The sequence below is a fragment of the Petromyzon marinus genome, chromosome 36, assembly GCF_048934315.1.
Source record: "Petromyzon marinus isolate PM22_M1 ecotype Great Lakes invasive population chromosome 36, UKy_Petmar_22M1.pri1.0, whole genome shotgun sequence".
Taxonomy (NCBI): domain Eukaryota; kingdom Metazoa; phylum Chordata; class Hyperoartia; order Petromyzontiformes; family Petromyzontidae; genus Petromyzon; species Petromyzon marinus.
In genome coordinates this window covers 10,726,961-10,745,782 of record NC_133702.1, presented here as the reverse complement: position 1 = coordinate 10,745,782, position 18,822 = coordinate 10,726,961, and the positions used below count along the sequence as shown (strand labels likewise).

General features: G+C 49.9%; 1 protein-coding gene across 2 annotated transcripts in view; it reads right to left on the bottom strand.

Moving 5' to 3' along the window:
* The window catches only part of LOC116949290 (copine-8-like), a 67,694-nt gene that overhangs the window by 19,279 nt on the left and 29,593 nt on the right, over window positions 1-18,822 (bottom strand). For both annotated transcript variants that reach the window (XM_032966422.2, XM_076072114.1), the window contains exons 8-12: window positions 13,077-13,180; window positions 10,976-11,080; window positions 8,181-8,222; window positions 4,740-4,815; window positions 1,627-1,680 (exon numbers count right to left, since the gene is read on the bottom strand). In XM_032966422.2, coding sequence (XP_032822313.1) covers window positions 1,627-1,680; window positions 4,740-4,815; window positions 8,181-8,222; window positions 10,976-11,080; window positions 13,077-13,180 — 381 coding nt within the window. The remainder of the gene's footprint in view (window positions 1-1,626; window positions 1,681-4,739; window positions 4,816-8,180; window positions 8,223-10,975; window positions 11,081-13,076; window positions 13,181-18,822) is intronic.

Here is an 18,822-nt window from a genome sequence, read left to right as displayed (position 1 = left end):
TAAAAGGTTTCAGTTTGGTGTTTTAACATCTTAACACCTGGATTGCTGCCAGAAAAAAGGGGAAAACCCATTCTCACCCAATTACATTGTGTTTTATTTTGTAAGCCAAATAGAGGTGCTGGCTGCAGCACGCACAAAGATCACTCATATCGCCTATAGCAGACTGTTGGGGCAAAGTGCTCTTAGCGAGCACCTATTAAGGCCGGCACGGTACAACGATGGGGGTGGGGGGCTGACCAGCGACCACGCCTACGAGGCTGCCTTGGTTTCCCTCCCCAGCAGCCGGTGTCGACGCACCGCAAGGAGGCTACTCGTTCAAGGCCGAGTGAACACAGCACGCGGTGCTGTGTTTCGGCCCGCGCCCACGCTTGTTTGTGTGTTTTGGGGCTCGCGCTCTTGTGCCTTTGTTGTGCTTCTCGCCGAAACGTAATTATCCTCGTAATTAGCGTAGCAAGCCTGGCGAGAGTGGGGGGGGGGGGGCTCGAGCCGTCGCCTCGCCAGCCACCTGCCACACCAGAGGCCGCTGACGGCGATCTCCACCGCGAGTGAGCGTGCGGGCGAGCGGGGCGAGTGTTTTTGAGCTGAGCGTGTGCTCCAGCGGCGGGGCGTGTTGTGACTGCCGTGCGGTTAATTCCATGCAATTAAACAGAGGCCAAAATTTTTTTCCTCGAATTAGCTCGCTCGTCAAGGGGTTTGGTTCAGCCACCGAAAGTGAACACCTGCAGCCTCGGCAATTTTCCTGCGACGGGGATGTGAACCCGGCGTCAGAGGATGTGTGTTTTCCACTCGAATGTCCATTGCCTCCCCCAGGAATAAATTAAACCGTATTCTCCCGGATTGTAAGGTGCTCTGGAAAGTAAGACGCGCCCCAAATGTGTGTCCGGTCTCAATAACAATACACCAATCTGGTCACACACACAAACATCCACAACATTTTATTTAATAATAAAAGGGGTTCGCTTGACAAATATTTGTAACTCCTGAGTCTGTTCTGACAAAAGCGCATTTCGTTGCCTGAAAATCTACACCCGTGCAAATTAAACTAAAACCCTAATTCTCACACCACGTACCACCGTTCCTGGCGAAACAGCTGCTCCGATCGCTTTCAGTACAGTTCCCAACTTTGACGGAACAAAATGTAGCACCCGGGGTCTAATCCTCACCCGAACCGTAACGATAAACGCGAACCTATAACCTTAACTTCTTAACCCAGGGGTACAAATTGGTTGGAGCGGAACAATTGTTAGGGGAGAAAACTCATTTCGGTTTTAACCCTGACCCCAGCTCCGACTCCTGATGCAAGGTCACCCAACGCAAGGGACACATCCGGCTGTGTGCACGTGATCCTCTGCACCGGGGGGGTTTGTCAACTCCGGCACGAGCGGCTGAAACACGATACACGTCTGGCCTCGAGTAACCAATGTAGTGTGTAAATATCAGCGCCTGGGGGGTGGGGGGGAAGGGAGGGGCTCTTTGTGTCTTTTATGTGTCCTTAGTTAGAATATCGTGTTCATTTCGATTGCATGTATACATATTTTATTGTGTTCTCGTGTCTGGCAGTGTGTGTGTTTGCGTGAGTCTGTGTGTGTCTCAGTGAGCATGAGTGCCTGCATGGGTTTTACATACTGTGCCAGAGTTGACATATTTTTTCTTTTTGGCTTTTTTCTTTGGGTTGATCACCTGAAACACACAGAAGACAAAGATCCCCCGTTTAGCCTTCACAGACTTTTGGTGCTGTCAGCGGGCACCGGTACACACACGCTCACACACGAGAGCCAATGGAGACCATTGACAAGACAAATAGCAACTCGCTCACGTTTGTAGAGGTCGATACAAAAGCAGCACGTGAGTGAATAATAATAATCCAGAATGCACACCAATTATCGCCAGATCTCGGAAGCTAAGCGGGGTTTGAGCCTGGAGACTGCGCTGCATTGGCCGTCACTTGTTCCGTAAGAGACTGGAAAAGCTCGGCAGGGCTTACGACCTGGTGGGATAGCGTTGTGTAAAATCTTTAATAAAAGGCACAAAGACCCACGTGCAGAAACACACACGCAGCGATCAAATGATGGTCCCCACCCCCATAGCCTTATAGATTTCTCGGGCGAGTGCAGTTAGCGAGAACGCATTCTCGAAATGAGATCATTTATTTAGACTGGAGGAATCCGATGAGCTATAAAGCTCTTTTTCGCAGATGTTCAGTAGGGGCACCAGATTAGAAAAATAAATACGAAACAATTTTTTTTTCTTACCAGCTAAAGCCAACTGAGGTATTCTTTTTCAGACGCGACCTGGCCACAAATGAGCTCAACAAAGCGGCTTAAAGTGTGGAAATTTATCGCAGGAAAACAATCAAAATAATCTGAACGCATGTATATAAATCAAGATGCGCGGCGAGAAAGCGGTGCGATTAGCAACCACGCCAGCTTCCTGTCCCCAGTGCGGATGTTTGAGGCTGAGTCGACCTAGAGGAAGCCTAGGACCGGTTCACATATTGCTCGCCAACAATGTTAGCCGAGGCCAGAAAATTGAATAAAGGTCACCGGGTTCACGGTGTGAAGCGCTGCATCCCCGCTGCCCACGCACACCACTCTCCGCATACACACGCACCACTCCACCACACACACACACACGAACTCGGCAAGGACAAATATCCCGCACGTCGCCTTCAATGGACAATTGTAGCCAATGCTGCTAGCGAACACCTATTCAAGCCGGATTGCCACGCAAGCGAACGGCATGGCCACAAACGCGGCCGGCCACCTCTGCCTCCCCAGATGTTCGCACGCCTCACCAGGTACTCGTTTGAGGCCGAATCGTCATGGGGAAGGCTCAAAAATCTCTTCTGATACCATCTCCTCACTGATGTTAGCTGTGGCTGGGAATCGAATTTGAGACGTAGCGTGAACCACCGTACCACCACTCGCCAACACACACACCGCTCCCAGCAACGGCTGCCTTCATTCGCCACAAAGTGGCGGTGATGCCGCCACGACGCCTGTGCCAGGCTAGGTGCACTTCGAGGCCACGTGAAGTGTCCAAGGATCGCACACGTTCACACACACACAGTGTTCACCTTGTGTACACAGACAAAGACCCCCCCCCCTCCCTATAGTTGCATCATACTTTTTAAGGCAAGTGCTGTTAGCGAGCACCTATGAAGGCAGGCACGGCACACGAGGGGATGGGTGGGTGGCCAGCATCACACCCGGCCGCCTTTGTCTTCCTTGGCATGATGTTTACACACCGCACTGGGTACTTATTTAAGGCTGAGTCAACCTAGGGGAATCCCAGGAACACCTGAGATATACGTCAGGGATGTTGGCCGTCAGCGGGGGTTGCAGCGCAGTGCGCTAACCACGACAATTGACTGCAATGAATATATCACGTCGCCGTCTGCTTTTCGCTTGCAAGTTTTAGATTTACTGCAATACACTCGTCCTTGGGCGGGCAAAAGGCAAGTCATCATATATATAAAATAAAGACACACATCCCCCGTAGAGCCTGAACAGACTGCTGGGGCAAGTGCTGTTAGCGAGTGGCACCTATGGAGGCTGACACGGCACACAAGGGGGTGGGTTTGCAAGCACCACGCCTGGCCGCCTTTGTCTTCCCAGTGGCGATGTTTACACATCGCACCAGGTACTCATTTGAGGCTGAGTCGACCTCAGGGAGGCCCAGGACAGTTGAAGACAAATGTCACTCACTTGTGTTGGTGGCCGTGAGCGACAATCGAACTCATGTGGCTGGGTTCGTGGCACAGGTAAGGGTTACACTACTGCTCCCCACGATATATACACACACACAGACATAGGGACAGCTCAAACTAAATTTGGAACTCATATATAAATTACAAGTGAATCATCGGTGGATTAATGGTACCCACCAATGCCGTGTCATCCACCTCATGCTGACACACACACGGCCTAATTGAGCAGACATGGATAAGCGAGTTTCATCTTCATCACTGTCCACCTCTTTTAATCTGGCTCCTACCCACACCGTCCCCTGATGGGGCCGCTCGGAACCCCAATGTCCATCGCTCGCAATAATCGCCCTCTGACAGCTCAGTACGCTATTAGCCCGAGAGAAAGGACGGTACGCCCGCTGGAAGGAGCAGTGATTGAATCAGCTCCACGTGCGGGCGCTGAGATGGATCGTGAGATCGTGAGGGATGGAAATGGCTAGGGGCGGATGCCTTCTTCCAGCAGTGCATTCCATTCTTTTCCTGTGCTTATCAATATCCTCAGGAGCTAAATGTCGATGTCGAGGTCTGCTAGTCACGAAAAGGCTTCAGCGGAGGACGAGTTCACGTAGTTTTGCTATTCCACAATTGAAGCAGCGTAGTCTACAGCGGTTTACTACGTGGTCACAATCACACTACTGTGATTGTGACCACGTAGACTACGGGCGATGTTGCACATTGGCCTGGTGATGCTCCGATGCTGTTGATAGTTATACACCGATGTCTTCGAGGAGGAATGTGAAAGCCAGGAGGTGCGATAATGACGTTCGTCTCGAACGAGGCGTTTATTCCTCGACGTCCGCGCCGCTCCAATCTGTTCGCCAGCGTTCCTGATCGTGGCCATGTTGTGCCGAAGCTTGCTACCTGCTGCCGCGGTACCCTAACCTCCCCAATTCGCCCCGTTTCCCCTCCCTCCCTGCTTCGACTCCTCGTCTGCCTCTCCCCTGCCATCGTCCTCCGGCATCCCCTCCCTCCCTCCGTGTTGTCACCTCACCTCGTAAATGTTGAACTGGTTCTGTCCGCGCGCCAGCTCCCTGTAGCTGGTCGTGAACTCTCCGATGAAGTCGTGGCTGTTGGGGGTTGGCGGGGCCAGGGCGAGGAGAAGGAGACATCAAGCGCAGGGCCCGGTGGCGTTCAGTCATTTTATAGTCGTGCAGCGTTTAATGCGCAGCGCGACAAACCCTAGCACCTGAGTTCGATTCCCGCTCATGGCCAACGCCAGCGACAATTATCTGAACCGGCCCTGGGCCTCCCCTGGGTCAACTCAGCCTCAAATGAGTACCTGGTGCCACTGGGGATACAAAGGCGGCCGGGCGTGGTGCTGGCCACCCATCCTGTCGTGTACCGTGCTGGCCTTCATAGGTGCTCGCTAACAGTGCTTGCCCCAACAGTCTGTTAAAAGCTATACGGGGCATCTTTTTTTCAGTTCACAGAGCTTCTAAACATCTTATGATTTAAAGCTTTCGTGACTGCAGTGATTCATATTCTTGGTTCTTTCGGTAAAGTCACGTTGAAGGGAAACAATAAAATAATAAAATATATAAAACAATAAAATTCTGACGTTTCGACTGTAACACAAACAGTCATCATCAGGTGTGAAAACCAACGGCAAGCACATTTGAAAGAAGTGGCGGTTTGTATTTATTTATTTTTAAACGTTAGCACCACGGATAGCGATTTGACATTTGTTTAGAAGGACGAGTCCATCTATGTTCGGAAAAGAGGAGGGGGGGAGACGAAAAATAAATGTATGCTGTCTGAAAGCCACCGTAAGCGTGAACAATCAATTAAGACCCGAAATGGTTTATCAAATCCTTCCAATGATTGCTAAAACCGCCACTTCTTTAAAATGTGCTTGCCGTTGGTTTTCACACCTGATGATGACTGTTTGTGTTACAGTCGAAACGTCGTGAGAATTTTATTGTTTTATATATATTTTATTATTTTATTGTTTCCCTTCAACGTGACTTTACCGAAAGAACCAAGAATATACTTCTAAACATCGTTCGGAATTATTTTTTTAAAGTCATTAATCATAACAGCTAAGTTTTAAAGGTGATGGTTATGACACACAAACCCATTAATGAAAATTAGCAAAAAGGGTAAATCATAATTTAGATTTATCATGCGCCCCTTGAAAGATGGACGTTAGATCGCCATGCATGTGAAGGAGAAAGTAATAAAGTGAGAATCGGGGAGAGAGAGAGACTCAAGAGATGAGGCAGAGAACGAGACACAGAACCCATTTCAAACACGTGCTCGGGGAGTCTTCAGCCGGAAACTTAATGTCTAGAATTCTTAACCTCCGTTATATGTAATTTATGGTGTAAACAACCGTGGAAGTTACGCAATAAGACGTACGATGATTAAAACGTGAGAAGAAATATAAATCTCGAAATAGAAAATAAGTTGTAACCCACGAAACAAAATCGATTCACAAGATTGTGTTGTTAAACAGCACTGGCTGCCTGGTGGTATTTGAGCTTCATTAACCACACATTGACGGTTTAAATCTGGTAATTAAAACTTTTGTTGCCTCTGGTCATCCATAAGTTTGTGTGCAGACTCTGTCTGTACACCTCGAGCTGTGTGCTTAACATAGAGACCGCAGGGGGGGGGGTTATATATTTATCCGTTAACACGTACAGGGTGGCCACAAGTCCCTTTGCATGAAATTAATGTTTCGATTTAAAGCTTTCGTGACTGCAAGGATTCATCTTCTTTGGTTCTTTCTTTCTCATTCTACGTGACTTTACCGAAAGAACCAATGAAGAGTATTAATGTTCTCCGGCGCTTTATGCCCTCCGAATGCGGGAATTATTCGAATCAGGAATTCGGGCGGACAATGGATTGGGAGAGGATCTGATCTGATGTGACCGCCCCCAAGCCCAGACGTGACAACGACGGCGATAATACCCCGAGGAGAACACACTTCACACTCAAAGATTGACAAATGCATTATTGAGGAAACTCCAAACAACAGCCATCATCCACTTGAAAGGATATGCGAAGGAGATCTTGGGCACGAATGCAGCTGCGTGCCCGATGATGGAGGGCAGCCCATGGGGCTGCTCGAACAGAGCGAGGGGTTTGGCCACCAAAATATCACGAAAAAAACCCCCTCAATATTTCAAGAGCCGCAATGCCCTTCATAAATAACGAGTCACGAAGCACAGTCCTTCAAGAGGCGGCATGCGGCTCCGCAGCCGCAGGTTTGCCGACCCCCTGGAATCGAGGAACCGTACGGTACGTTATCTTTTTTCCCCCGCCATACAAAGGGACTTTGCGGCCACCCTGTGCAGCGCTGAGTGCACGCGAGGCACGACGGCGCTGACAACAGTCGCCCCCCGACTTCCCCCCGCTTGGTCTCCTATTCATCCACCTTCTCCCCGGCCGCCTTCTCCACTTCTTCTCTCACGACCCGTGCCTTCTCACCAAGCATATTCGTTCCGTGCCCCCGTGCCCCACCGGACGCATCCCTTCATTTGCATCTAAATTTTCCCCCAGGCTTTTGCCCTTTGAATTCCCCGTGGCAAATCCGATTATTTTATTGCTTTGTGTCCCCTCCAATCGGGGTGTACTCGCGAGCCAGATCCTCCTGTGAAGTCCAGCCAATGGGAAAGCGAGCACCCGACAATTTGAAATTTACTCAACAAATATGGTTCACCCCTCGGTGTCCCTTACACATGTCGAGTGCAATATGAAGTAACGGTGATTGGTTTGTGGTGATAATGATTATGGATAGGATTATGGATATGTGATGATGATAATGATGACTGATTTATGATGTATAATGATGGTGATGAACATGGTAATGGATAAATATATTTAAATGTCAATTACTGACATTCCAAGTTATATTTAAAACGTTAGGCTGAAATTTGCCCTCCTCTTGTATTTCCAACTGTCTAAACCCTGTATCCTGTGACTTTTGACCTTTGATGACATGTACACTATATTAGTTTCATGACACAAGTCTCTTATGAAAAAAAGTTTAGTTTCAATGCCCTCCACACATGCTCATAAATTAAGATTACCGCCACTACCTACACCCCCCGAGAGCAGAAGTGGCCAAACTTTAACAGACCGAGAGCCAAAATGTACCCATGAGTTAGTATTCGCCACAGCACGGGAGACATTCATTATTCTTTGTTACTGTGATAATATGTTCTACGTTATCCCCCTTAGATAGAGCTGCATGTGGTGGATTAAAGAGCCTCATGTGACTCGGGAGATGCCGGGTGGCGATCGCTGCTCGAGAGAGGCTCTCCAGAGCTTCCAATGGTGGAGGCCTTTCCACCAGCATGTGGCTTGAGCGAGACACAGCAGGGCTGCACAGTTTGACCCTCTACCGCCACCGCCGCCACCGCGCCAACGCTGCCACGCTGCCTGGTACACACGGAGTCCTCCGAGCCCGTTCAACAAAGTGGCCCACCTGCCGTCTCGATCCCAGTCGTACACGTCCACCTTGATGGTCCTGCGGAGGCATGGGAGGTGGGGGCGGGGGGGTGGGAGGGTGCGGGGAGGTATGACGCGACAAGGTCGGCGAGCCGGGAAACATCGCGGGGACACGCGCCAACACCTAAGACCACGCGGGAGTCGATAGGCGCAGACGCTGCTCGTCCACACACGCAGGCGCGCGTCACCGGGAGGACACCGAATACGCTGACGCCACCCGCGTCTATTTCAGGGACGATCTTTAATTTCGGCGAAGCCAAGGTCGCGGCGGTGGCGTAGAGTTCACGGGTACAAAGTTTAGGGTTTCCGTGCTCGGGGAAAATACTAGGATATGCACTTTGATCAATTTATAGACGCCCCACTCATAATCAGAGGCGGCCGGGTGGCTCAGAGGTCGCGGGTGCCAAGTTGGCACCACTTTGGTTCCCGGCTCCAGTCCCGGCAGCTGCGCCCAGGTTTTTTTCTGGAAGTCTGGAAGAGTGGGCCAAAAATACCACAGAGAGATTGGCTCTGTAGAGCTCGCTGTGGTGGACGCCCTTCCGCCAGCAGTCGTATGGACACGCAATTGCAGGGCTGCACTTCTAAATATTTACATTTTGTGAATTCCACGTGAATGAAATCAGAGCTTGGAAAACAGAATCCGGGGGTCACAGAATTTAACACAAGCATCGTTTGGGCTTCTTCGGCCTTGTATAAATGTGCTCACGACAGTTAGCTGATGCGATACACAGCCAGCGTGGAGGAATTGGACAAAACACTCTCAAGAGGGGCTTTGTAGAGCCCCTCTCGACTGGAGGTCCTTTGCGCAGCGGTGGTGTAAGCAAGCCATTGCAGGGCTGCACCTTTACCAATTCCATTTCGTATCGAATCGTGAATAACAACATCGCGGCAACACTCCCACGAGCAGGATGCCCCACTAGCCAAGAGAAGGCGGCGTTCCTGGCACGGTGCCAATGCGAGGCAGATAAACCCGCTGTGGGTGGCGAGAGGTTAACTACCTCGCCTGGTATGGAGGAGGACCTGGGTTCGATACCAGAGCCTGACGCCTGCGGTATATTTGGAGTTTGTATGTCTCTCTCCCCGTGGTCGATGGATTTTTCTTCGGATCCTCCAGTTTTTTCCCTCCGCATTTATAATCAACATGGGTTTAGAGTATTTGGCCGCTATACATTTCCACATGATAAGCCACTTCGTTGGGCTATTATTTGTGGACAGGTCGTTTCTGAAAAAGAGCTATATAGCTCAGCGGGGGCTTACCTGGTAAAACGAAAAAAATAGAATATGTATAAATATACATTTATAGGGTGGCGCGGTGACAAGTCCGAGCAGGCCGTGAGTTCGAACAGCCAACACGGCATTTGTGAGTTTGAGGACATGGAGAGCCGTTATGAGTGCCACGCCCGTGGGGATGCCTCGTGAATCCCATTCACGAGTCCACCAGGATTCCCGGTGACGCCTTCAGGGTGGGAAGCTAACACCGTGTCGTGAGGTGTTTGTGCCAGGACACGTCGCTCAGGAGAGATGATGGCCGACCGTTTAAAAATAATGAAGGAGTGGCGGCGGAAGAGAATGGAGTGAGCTCGTGAGGACGCACCACTGAGGAGATGGAGCAATGAAATCAGCTGGTTTGCACGTGCTAGGTGAGTACATCGCAGGAGCACGGTAGATAATGGTGGCTTGAGGGATACCTTCATCCAGCAGTGGATTGATCGTGATTAATAAAGTTTACACCTGAGACCAAATCACCTAGAGTGTGTCCATTCTCTAAACTATGAAGGAAACTAGATTTATTTTACAAAGTAAGGCCCACCGAGCTACATAGCTCTTTTTCAGAAGCGACCTGGCCACAAATGGCAGCTCAACGAAGTGGCTTATCACGTGGAAATGTATATCAGACAAATAGTCTAAACACATGTTAATTCTAAATGTGGAGGGACAAACCGGAGGACTTGGAGAAAAATCCACGCGACCATAGGGAGAGAGACATTCCAACGCAATATATACAGGCGTCAGGGTCGGGATCGAACCTATGACCTGCATACCAAGTCAGGTAGTTAACATCTTACCACCGTATCCCCGCCCCCCATGTCACGCTGCTGTCACACTGCATGTCAGGCTGCATGTCAGGCTGCATGTTATGCTGCATGTCTCCACGTCCTGTGGCCTATTTCCCATTTGTCAACTGTTGCCATGTTCCCGTGGCCTCTGGGAAGCGTGCCGGCATGGCTTGCAAACCGCAGAAGCAGGCACGGCCTAGACTCCCGTGGCAGCCTCGCAGAAACAGTCGCCAGGTCACGGGGTCAACGATGAGGAAAGAGGCGCTGTCGATTTTGTTCCTCACTAGGCAACGTCAGGTTCTTGTTTTCATAGTAAACAAAAATAATCACCGAGATAGTGTTACCCATCCCAAGCACACAAACAATCTTCTTTAAAACAAACTAAAATGTAATCATACAAGCTCTTTGGTTCTTTCGGTAAAGTCACGTAGGTATAAAATACAAAATGACTTTATACCTACGTGACTGCAGTCCCAAAAGCTTCAAATCGAGATGAATAATACAAAAGCAAAGTGGGACAGGGCAGAGGGGTAGGGGCTGAGCTCACGGAGCTGCACGACCCCCTGAAGCGCTGAGACAAAAAAAACGAACTGTGCCAGGCGGTAACGAGAACAGGCGAGGGCACGGCTTCGGACCTGCTTGAAATTGGTCGTGGAACACCGCACACGTGTCCCCACACCCCAGGCGACGGTATGGTGCGCTGCGTGCTCCTCACCTGTCAAAGTCCCCGTTGCAGAGGGTGCGCACGGGGATGCTGAAGGGTTGCCACGCGGGGTTCAGGGTGTTCTTCACCACCTCGGTCTTGTGCGAGATCGTGAACCTGGGGGAGCAGCACGCACGGTTTGACGACACGGTGGCGATTCCTCGTTCAAAATCGATTCTTGGGCCCGCGAGTTTTGCGCGAGAATCAATTTTTTTAAAAATTGCATTCGTGCTAATTATATGATCGTGTTACTTTTTGGATAATGGGGCAGGCAGATCGACAACGAACGGGACAAATAAAATGTGGGAAACACATATCAGTCAACCCATACTGTTTACCCATAGTCTTTGTACAGGGAAATTGTGTTTTTTTTCAGTTCATAAGGCATACAGCCGTTTCAGTACGGACAATATTAAAAATATATATATTTGTTTGTGTTTCTCCCTTGTGATGGGACTTTATAGGATGAACGTTGAGATTCATAAGAGCACGGGGTAACCAATAATATCTGAATTGGTTTGCAATAAGACAGAAACTGATAAGGGGTTGACAGGTATGGAAACAATACAAACGAAGATGGTAAAAACAAGGAATCTAAGAATGTGTCCCTGAATTGAATGTCATCCCCAACTCGCGACAAATTTTAGATGGCGGATAGGAATGCACACATGGCGTGAATACAATACAATTTGCATTTATATAGCTTCTGAATGTGACCGCACCTAAAGACGCTGTACAGAAATAGTGTGCATGATTATTTTATAGAGAGGGGCAAACAGTCAAAGGCAGAGGAAAAAAAGGGAAGGTCCTGAGCCTGAATAGGTGAAGGCTGGGGGGAGAGAGTTTCAAACATATGGGGCAACAGAGGAGAATGAGTGACCTCCCACTGAGTGAAGGTGGACTGGCGGGTTCGACTGAGAGTCTTGGTTGCTGGGGCAGAGAGTACGTGGAGGGAAATGTGTGTGTGTGAATGTGTGCGTACGTGTGATAGCATAACGGGGAGCGGTGTGGTTGCGGTAGAGCGGACTCTCCTACGAACCTGGCAACCCGAGTTCGATTCCCGTTCACGGCCAACACCAGTGACGATTATCTGAACCGGTCCTGGGCCTTACCTAGGTCTGCTCAGCCTCAAATGTTGTGGTGTGTAAACATCACCACTTGGGAGACAAAGGCGGCCGGGCGTGGTGTTGGCCACCTACCCCCTCGTTTGCCGTGCCGGCCTTTATAGGTGTTCGTTAACAGCACTTACCCCGACAGTATGTTAACGCTATACAGGGGATCTTTGTATTTGTGGTGGCATTGTGGTTACTGAACTGTTCTATGGATCCAACAACCCATGTTCGATTCCCGCTCAAGGCCAATGTCAGTGGCAATTATTTGAACCAATTCTGGACCTCCCCTAGGTCGACTGAATCTTAAATGAGTACCCTGTGTGCTGTGCAAACATTAGCACTGGCGGATAGGCATGGTGCTGGCCACACCGCCCCCTCACGTGCCGTCTTGGCCTTCATATATCTGCACTAACAGCACTTTCCCCAAAAGTCTGTATGTTCTATACGGGGAATCTTGGTCTTTTGTATGTGTATGTAGGTGGGGAGCTGTGGTGTAGTGGTTAGCACGCTGCGCTACAACCCAAGTTTGATTCCTGCTCACAGCCAACAGTAGTGACGATTATCTGAACCGGTTCCTGGGCCTCCCCTAGGTCGACTCAGTCTCAAATGAGTACCTGGTACGGTGTTGTAAACATCGCCACTGGGGAGACAAAGGTGGTCGGGCATGGTGCTGGCCACCCACCCCCTCGTGTACCGTTCCGGCCTTCACAGGTGCTCGCTAACAGCACTTGCCCCTACAGTCTGTTAAGGCTATACGGGGCATCTTTGTGCACTTGCCACTGTGGCAACTTGCCACATTGGGGAGCACAGGTAGTGTATCACATCAGCGAGTCATCTCAGGCAGTTAGCCCATAAGACTTGGGTCCGCCCCCGGCGAGCCTTCCAACACTTCACGTGGCCTCAAAGTGCACCCAGCCTGGCACAAGCGTTGCGGTGACGTCACCGCCGCTTGGTGGCGAATGGCGGCTGTTGTTGTTGTTGTTGCTGTGGTGAGCACTCACGAGCCGTCCTCATTGCTGCGGTAAAACACGAGGAAGGGGTCCGACTTGCCGAAGAAATCCTTCTTGTCCAGCTTGTTTCCACAGAACTGCATGGTGGCAATGTCCTGGGTGGGCAGTGGGTGGGTAAAGGGGCCAGGTGAGCTCACCCACTCGTAGGTCAACAACCACAACCGCCGCCTCCGTCGAGAACCCGAACACGATCTACGACTGGGTGCATCGGTGTTCCCACGTGGTTTCGGGTCGCTGCCGCGTGCCGTCCGGCATGACGCCCCGACGTGTCGCTAAACTTTGTCTGAAGCTCGCTCAGTTCCTGAAGTGACGAGGATGATGATGCTGCTGCAGGCACGTGCAGCGAAACGTCGGACGTCATGCAGGACAACCAGCGGCACGAACCGAAATCACATCGGAGAGCCCTGAGTATAATTCCCTCCTCTTTGGTTCTTTCGATAAAGTCACGGAGGTAGAAATAAAATAAAATAAAAACACGACGTTTCGATCACAACACAAGCGACCTTCATCAGGTGGCACCGATACAGCAGGACAACCGCTGACATAGGAGAAAGAGCTGCTGACAACAAGAGTTTGTAATTTCCTCACTACAAAAGTTATATCCATAATGCACTGTGCCAGCAACATTTATAATTTAACCTTTTAGTAATAGGTGTTTTATTATTGAAGGGGTTCGTGCACAGTCAATAACTACTCTGAGTGTAACTCTTCATATGCCAATTTTTAAAAATGTTAATCGGTAAAATATTTAAAAATGCAATTTGCATCGAGCCCAACAGTGTTAAGCGCAGTCACCAACTCTTTATAATCCACTCCGTTTCTTCAGGCCACTGGCCGAAACGTCGCCGATTGTACACTTTACCTTTCATTGACACACACAAGAGTGTTACTGAGGAACGTGTAGAATTTTTTTAACACATATATTATACATAATTCCCTTCTGTAACTCTCGACCAGCGCATGGGCATTGTGGTTTTGCTATTCAATGCTGGCGCACAATGACATCAGCAGCAACAGCAGCAGCAAGGTGTTTAGTAGCCAGATGCCAATGTCGAGGCACTGCTGCTGGTCACGACGAGAGGGCTTCATCAGAGAGAGAGAGAGTGAAGTTTTGCTATTCGCGGGTTGCTTACACACGCTCCGTAGTGTCTAATGCCATCGCACAGGGATGGATATCAAGGCCATTCAACGACTCAACGCCGAGTGTATCAGTGGTAATAATGTGATGTTGAGACCCGGGGGGGGGGGGGGGGGTCCCAGCTATTCCATTTGATCAGTCTTGGCGTCACGAAAATGAAAACATCTGTGTTTTTTTTTTGGTGTGAACTATGATCATTGAGTGGACGATAACCATCGAGGGACTACAACTGCTGCCCACCATCATTTATATCATCACCATCATCATCATAATCTCCACTGCCACCATCATCATCATCATCACCACGACGAGACTAAACTAACCGAATCTGAGTGAAGAGGCAGACCAGGATAATGTAGTGGCGTTACTAGACACGGCAGGGCATAGAGGAAGACTGAAAATGGTAATTGGGAATGTACTATTTGTATTTAACAAGATTCACCGACTTCATTGATTGGCTGGCTGACCTGAACATGCTGGTGGGGGAGGGGGCTGGGGTTAATTCACATCCCTAACACCGATATTTAATAGCTGAGAGTGTTTGACTACGATCCAATTCGACTGCTTTAGTCGACGACACAAAGAAAAATCCACCACATGGAACCCACAGACTTGACTGTAACGCACGGGACAACTGGACGGACTATGGTGGCCACAACTAACATCACCATTGCCGTCGTCATTTGCACGGTTTCTGTGACACTTTGCAGTGCGATTTTTTTCGTACTGGGACATCTTCACGAGTGGCAGGCAAGCCTGACCGGTGGCTGCCAGAGTCACAAATCCGGGTTTGCACATTTGAACCAAGCAGTTGAAGCCCAAACCTAACCAGGGCGTCATGGGGAAACGAGTAACAATCATCGCTACCCGCGTTAGAGGGGAACCTGCGTGTCCCTTTCATAGAGGTGTTCTTTGGTGAGATTTGTGTGAATATAAATGCATCGTTAATCCCGCCGCTATCCTACACAGCCAATTAGTAAGGTTTGTCACGATAACAAAACATGCCAATTAGTTACCATTTCATCACCACCGGCGTGTTGGAGAGTAAATCCACAACATTTACAATTCGAGTCCGTTTCCCTGAGTGTATGGGGAGTGGCGGCGTAGCGATTAGCGCGCAGCGCTATAAACCCAGCGGCCCGGGATCCATTCCTGCTCACGGTCGACACCAGTGACGATTATCTGAACCGGTCCTGGGCCTCCCCTAGGTCGACTCAACCTCAAATCAGTACCTGGTGTGGTGTGTAGTAAACATCGCCACTGGGGAGACAAAGGCGGTCGAGCGTGGTGTTGCTCACCCAACCACCCCCTCGTGTGCCGTACCGGCCTTCATAGCACTTGCCCCGACAGTCGGCTAGTGTATGAGCGTGCGTACGTGTCTCCGCGTCAGATGTATGTGTCTCTGGGTCTGCGTGCGACACCGTCGCTGTGTGTGCCCTCTGTGTCTGTCTGCCCAACGAGGGATTTGAGAGGGGCCGGGGTGGGGGGCTGATGGCTGTCCGCTGCCGTATTGCGCAACCCATCGAGAGGGAAGGGGGGCGGAGGGGGCTCGATCGGCCACTGATCTCGTGCTGGGACTCTGCCGTGGCGATTCATTCACCACTGGTAGCGAAGCACCGATCTACTGGTCAACAAATTATCTTTCATCCATGCTCGTACGTTTTTGACCCAGAGTTAGATCCAAATCCACAGTGGAAGGAGCCGTGTTATATGGGTTCGATCCTGACCGGTGTCTGTTTTGTGCGTGGTGGCGTGGATTTTTCTCTGGGACCTTCGGTTTTCCCCTCCACATTTAGAAACACGCGTTTAGAGTATTTGGCCGCTAAACATTTTCACGTGATAAGCCACTTCGTTGAGCTATGATTTGTGATAGCCAGGTCGATTATGAAAAAGAGCTACACAGCTCATTGGGCCTTACCTGGTAAAATGTAAATGTCAATTTTTCCGAGTTAAATTCCACCCCCCCCCCGCAACCCCAGCTCTCTCGGCCTCCCAATTCCAGCCGCGCCCACTTCCACCCCCCCCCCCGCCTTACGTCCCTCTCCTAGCGTCCACGCAGCGCCCCCCCCCCCCTCTCTCTCCCCCCTTGCCCCTCCCCCCTTTCTCACCTTTAACCTCTTACCACGGCATCTCTCTCTCTCCCACTTCAGTAAAAATGTTTCTTGCTGTGGTTTCCCCACCTGATGATGACTGCTTGTGTTGCAATCGAAACGTCGTGAATTATTTTATTTTATACCTACGTGACTTTACCCGAAAGAACCAAAGAGTATGGAAATTAAAATAGTTTATAGTTTAATCGTTTTTGATAAGTAGTGCGTTTTGCGCTGGTTTGAGACTGCAAGTTTGAGTGAACCCCTTTAGGTCAGTTTGGCAACTTTTCTCTCCAATACGTCGCTGATGGTAACTTAACTTTAAGTAAAACACTTATTTATTTACATTGGACCACCATGGCGAGCATGACCCCATGCTGCGGGGGTCATGCGCGCCAAGGAGCCAATGCCTAAATGCTCGTGTCAACCGAGAGCTGTGAAGCGTCAAAAATCAAGTTTAATTTGAGTCTCCGATTCAGCGCATAATCCGCCACCGATGCTGTTAGCCACGGTCAGCAGTGGAGCTCAGGCGACCGGTGCCGGGCTCCTAACGTGGCGCCCGTAGCCACCTCACCGCCGGTGACTCTGTGCACGGGCACAAAAACGAACGCCAGCCCTGGATCTTCGTGCCACGACACGGGCGTTGATTGCACGAATAGTGGCTGTGCGATGTAGCGCACTCCGCAGCCACACACTTGCAAGTTGCCTGGGAGCATCGAATCAGGCCGCACGCTATTGATTTGAAATGAGCTCTTCCCTCGGCAGGAAACGAATGCATTTGTGGCGAAGTTTAATTTGAGTCTCCAAGAGAAGAATTAAATAGCCCAAAATTGAATTGGCCCTGGCTTGCGGCCTGATCTCGGAGGGCCAGTGGTGTGTGAGCATTTGCGTGCGTGGGTGGACACAGACATATCGACAGAGATCTGCCGTGTAGCCTAAACAGGCTATGGGGGCAAGTGCTGTTGGAGAACAGCACCTACGAAGGCCGGCACGGCTCACGAGCAGGTGTGGAATGCCCAGTAACACACACCCGACCGCATTTGTATCCCCAGTGCTAACGTTTATACAGCACAGCAAATGCTATTGTTTGGCTGAGTCGACCTAGGGGAGGTACAGGACCGGTTTAAATAATCGCCACTGACGATATTAGCCGTGGTCAGGAATGGGCACTCAGGGTTGCCCGGGGTCAGTATCGCCGTGCGCTAGCTGCTACGCTGTCGGTGGGAGTGCACACGCGCGCACACGCGCACACGCGCACACACGCGCCGGTGATTGTGTGCGCACCGGTGCAACCAATTTGTCTTTACTTAAACAAATGAACGTCAGAGCGAAGCTGCTGAGAACCCCCAGCAGTCCTTGCAGGTGGCTAGAGAATGCCCGCCCACCCTCCCAAGAAAAATAAATGAGATGAGAATGCTCCCAGTACAATACTGGCATGGGAGCATCCAGCTGGTAATGAGTATGACTCCGTACGGAGGGAAACGTAGGTGAAGGACTGGGAGCAGAGGTTTTGTTGTTACAAGTGCAGGCCCTGCAATTGCACGCTCTCACCGATGCTGGCAGAAGGACCTCCACCAGAGATTTTTTTCGAGAGAGCTCATATAGAAAGTAAGAGGGTCAAACTTGATTTGAAGCTTTCGTGACTGCAGAAATTACTACACACAGCTCTGTGTGTCTATGTTGTGTATCTCTCTCTCTCTGTCTGTGTTGTCTCTCTCTGCTTGTGTGTCTGTCTGTGTGTCTCCGTGTCTCTCTCTCAAATTTAGTTCTACCTGATGACGGTTGCTTGTGTTGCAATCGAAACGTCGTACTCTATTATTTAATTTATTTTCTTTCTACGTGACTTTACCGAAAGAACCAAAGAGTAAATGAAATGTATTTTGGCCGACTATGACACGCTGACCAGACGTCTTATTTGACGTCTGAGTACACATACTGGGTATCCCACCGCTTTAAATAAATCTATATGAGCTGAGATTTTTGTTTTTACCCTCCACATTTAGAATCAACACGCGTTCAGAGTAGAGGCCGACCGAAATTCGGTGTCGGCGCCGAAAGTTGGCAAATGGCCTCTTTCGGCAAAGTTAACTTTCGGTTTACTTTCGGTTTTGGTTGAAAGTCAATTTTTAACTTTAGGTCTGGTTTCGCTTTCGGCCGAAACCAGAAATTCAGTTTCGGTCGGCCTCTAGTTCAGAGTATTTGTGTGCTATAAATTTCCACACAATAAGCCGATTCGTTGAGCTATCATTTGTGGCCAGGTCGCATCTGAAAAGGAGATACATAGCTTAGTGGGCCTTACCCGGTAAAATAAATATAGTTGAATATTTATAATAGTTAAATTTAACCTCTAAACACTGTTGGGTGAACGGAAGCGGTGGGAAAATTTAAGAAACGCATTCATTGTTTTCAACTGCCATGCCAAGAGATTGGCCCGGAGATCCCCCAGCGCCAGTGTGCTCACCAACCCCCAAAAGAATGCACTTCGGAGAAGCTCCACATCGCAACGGAG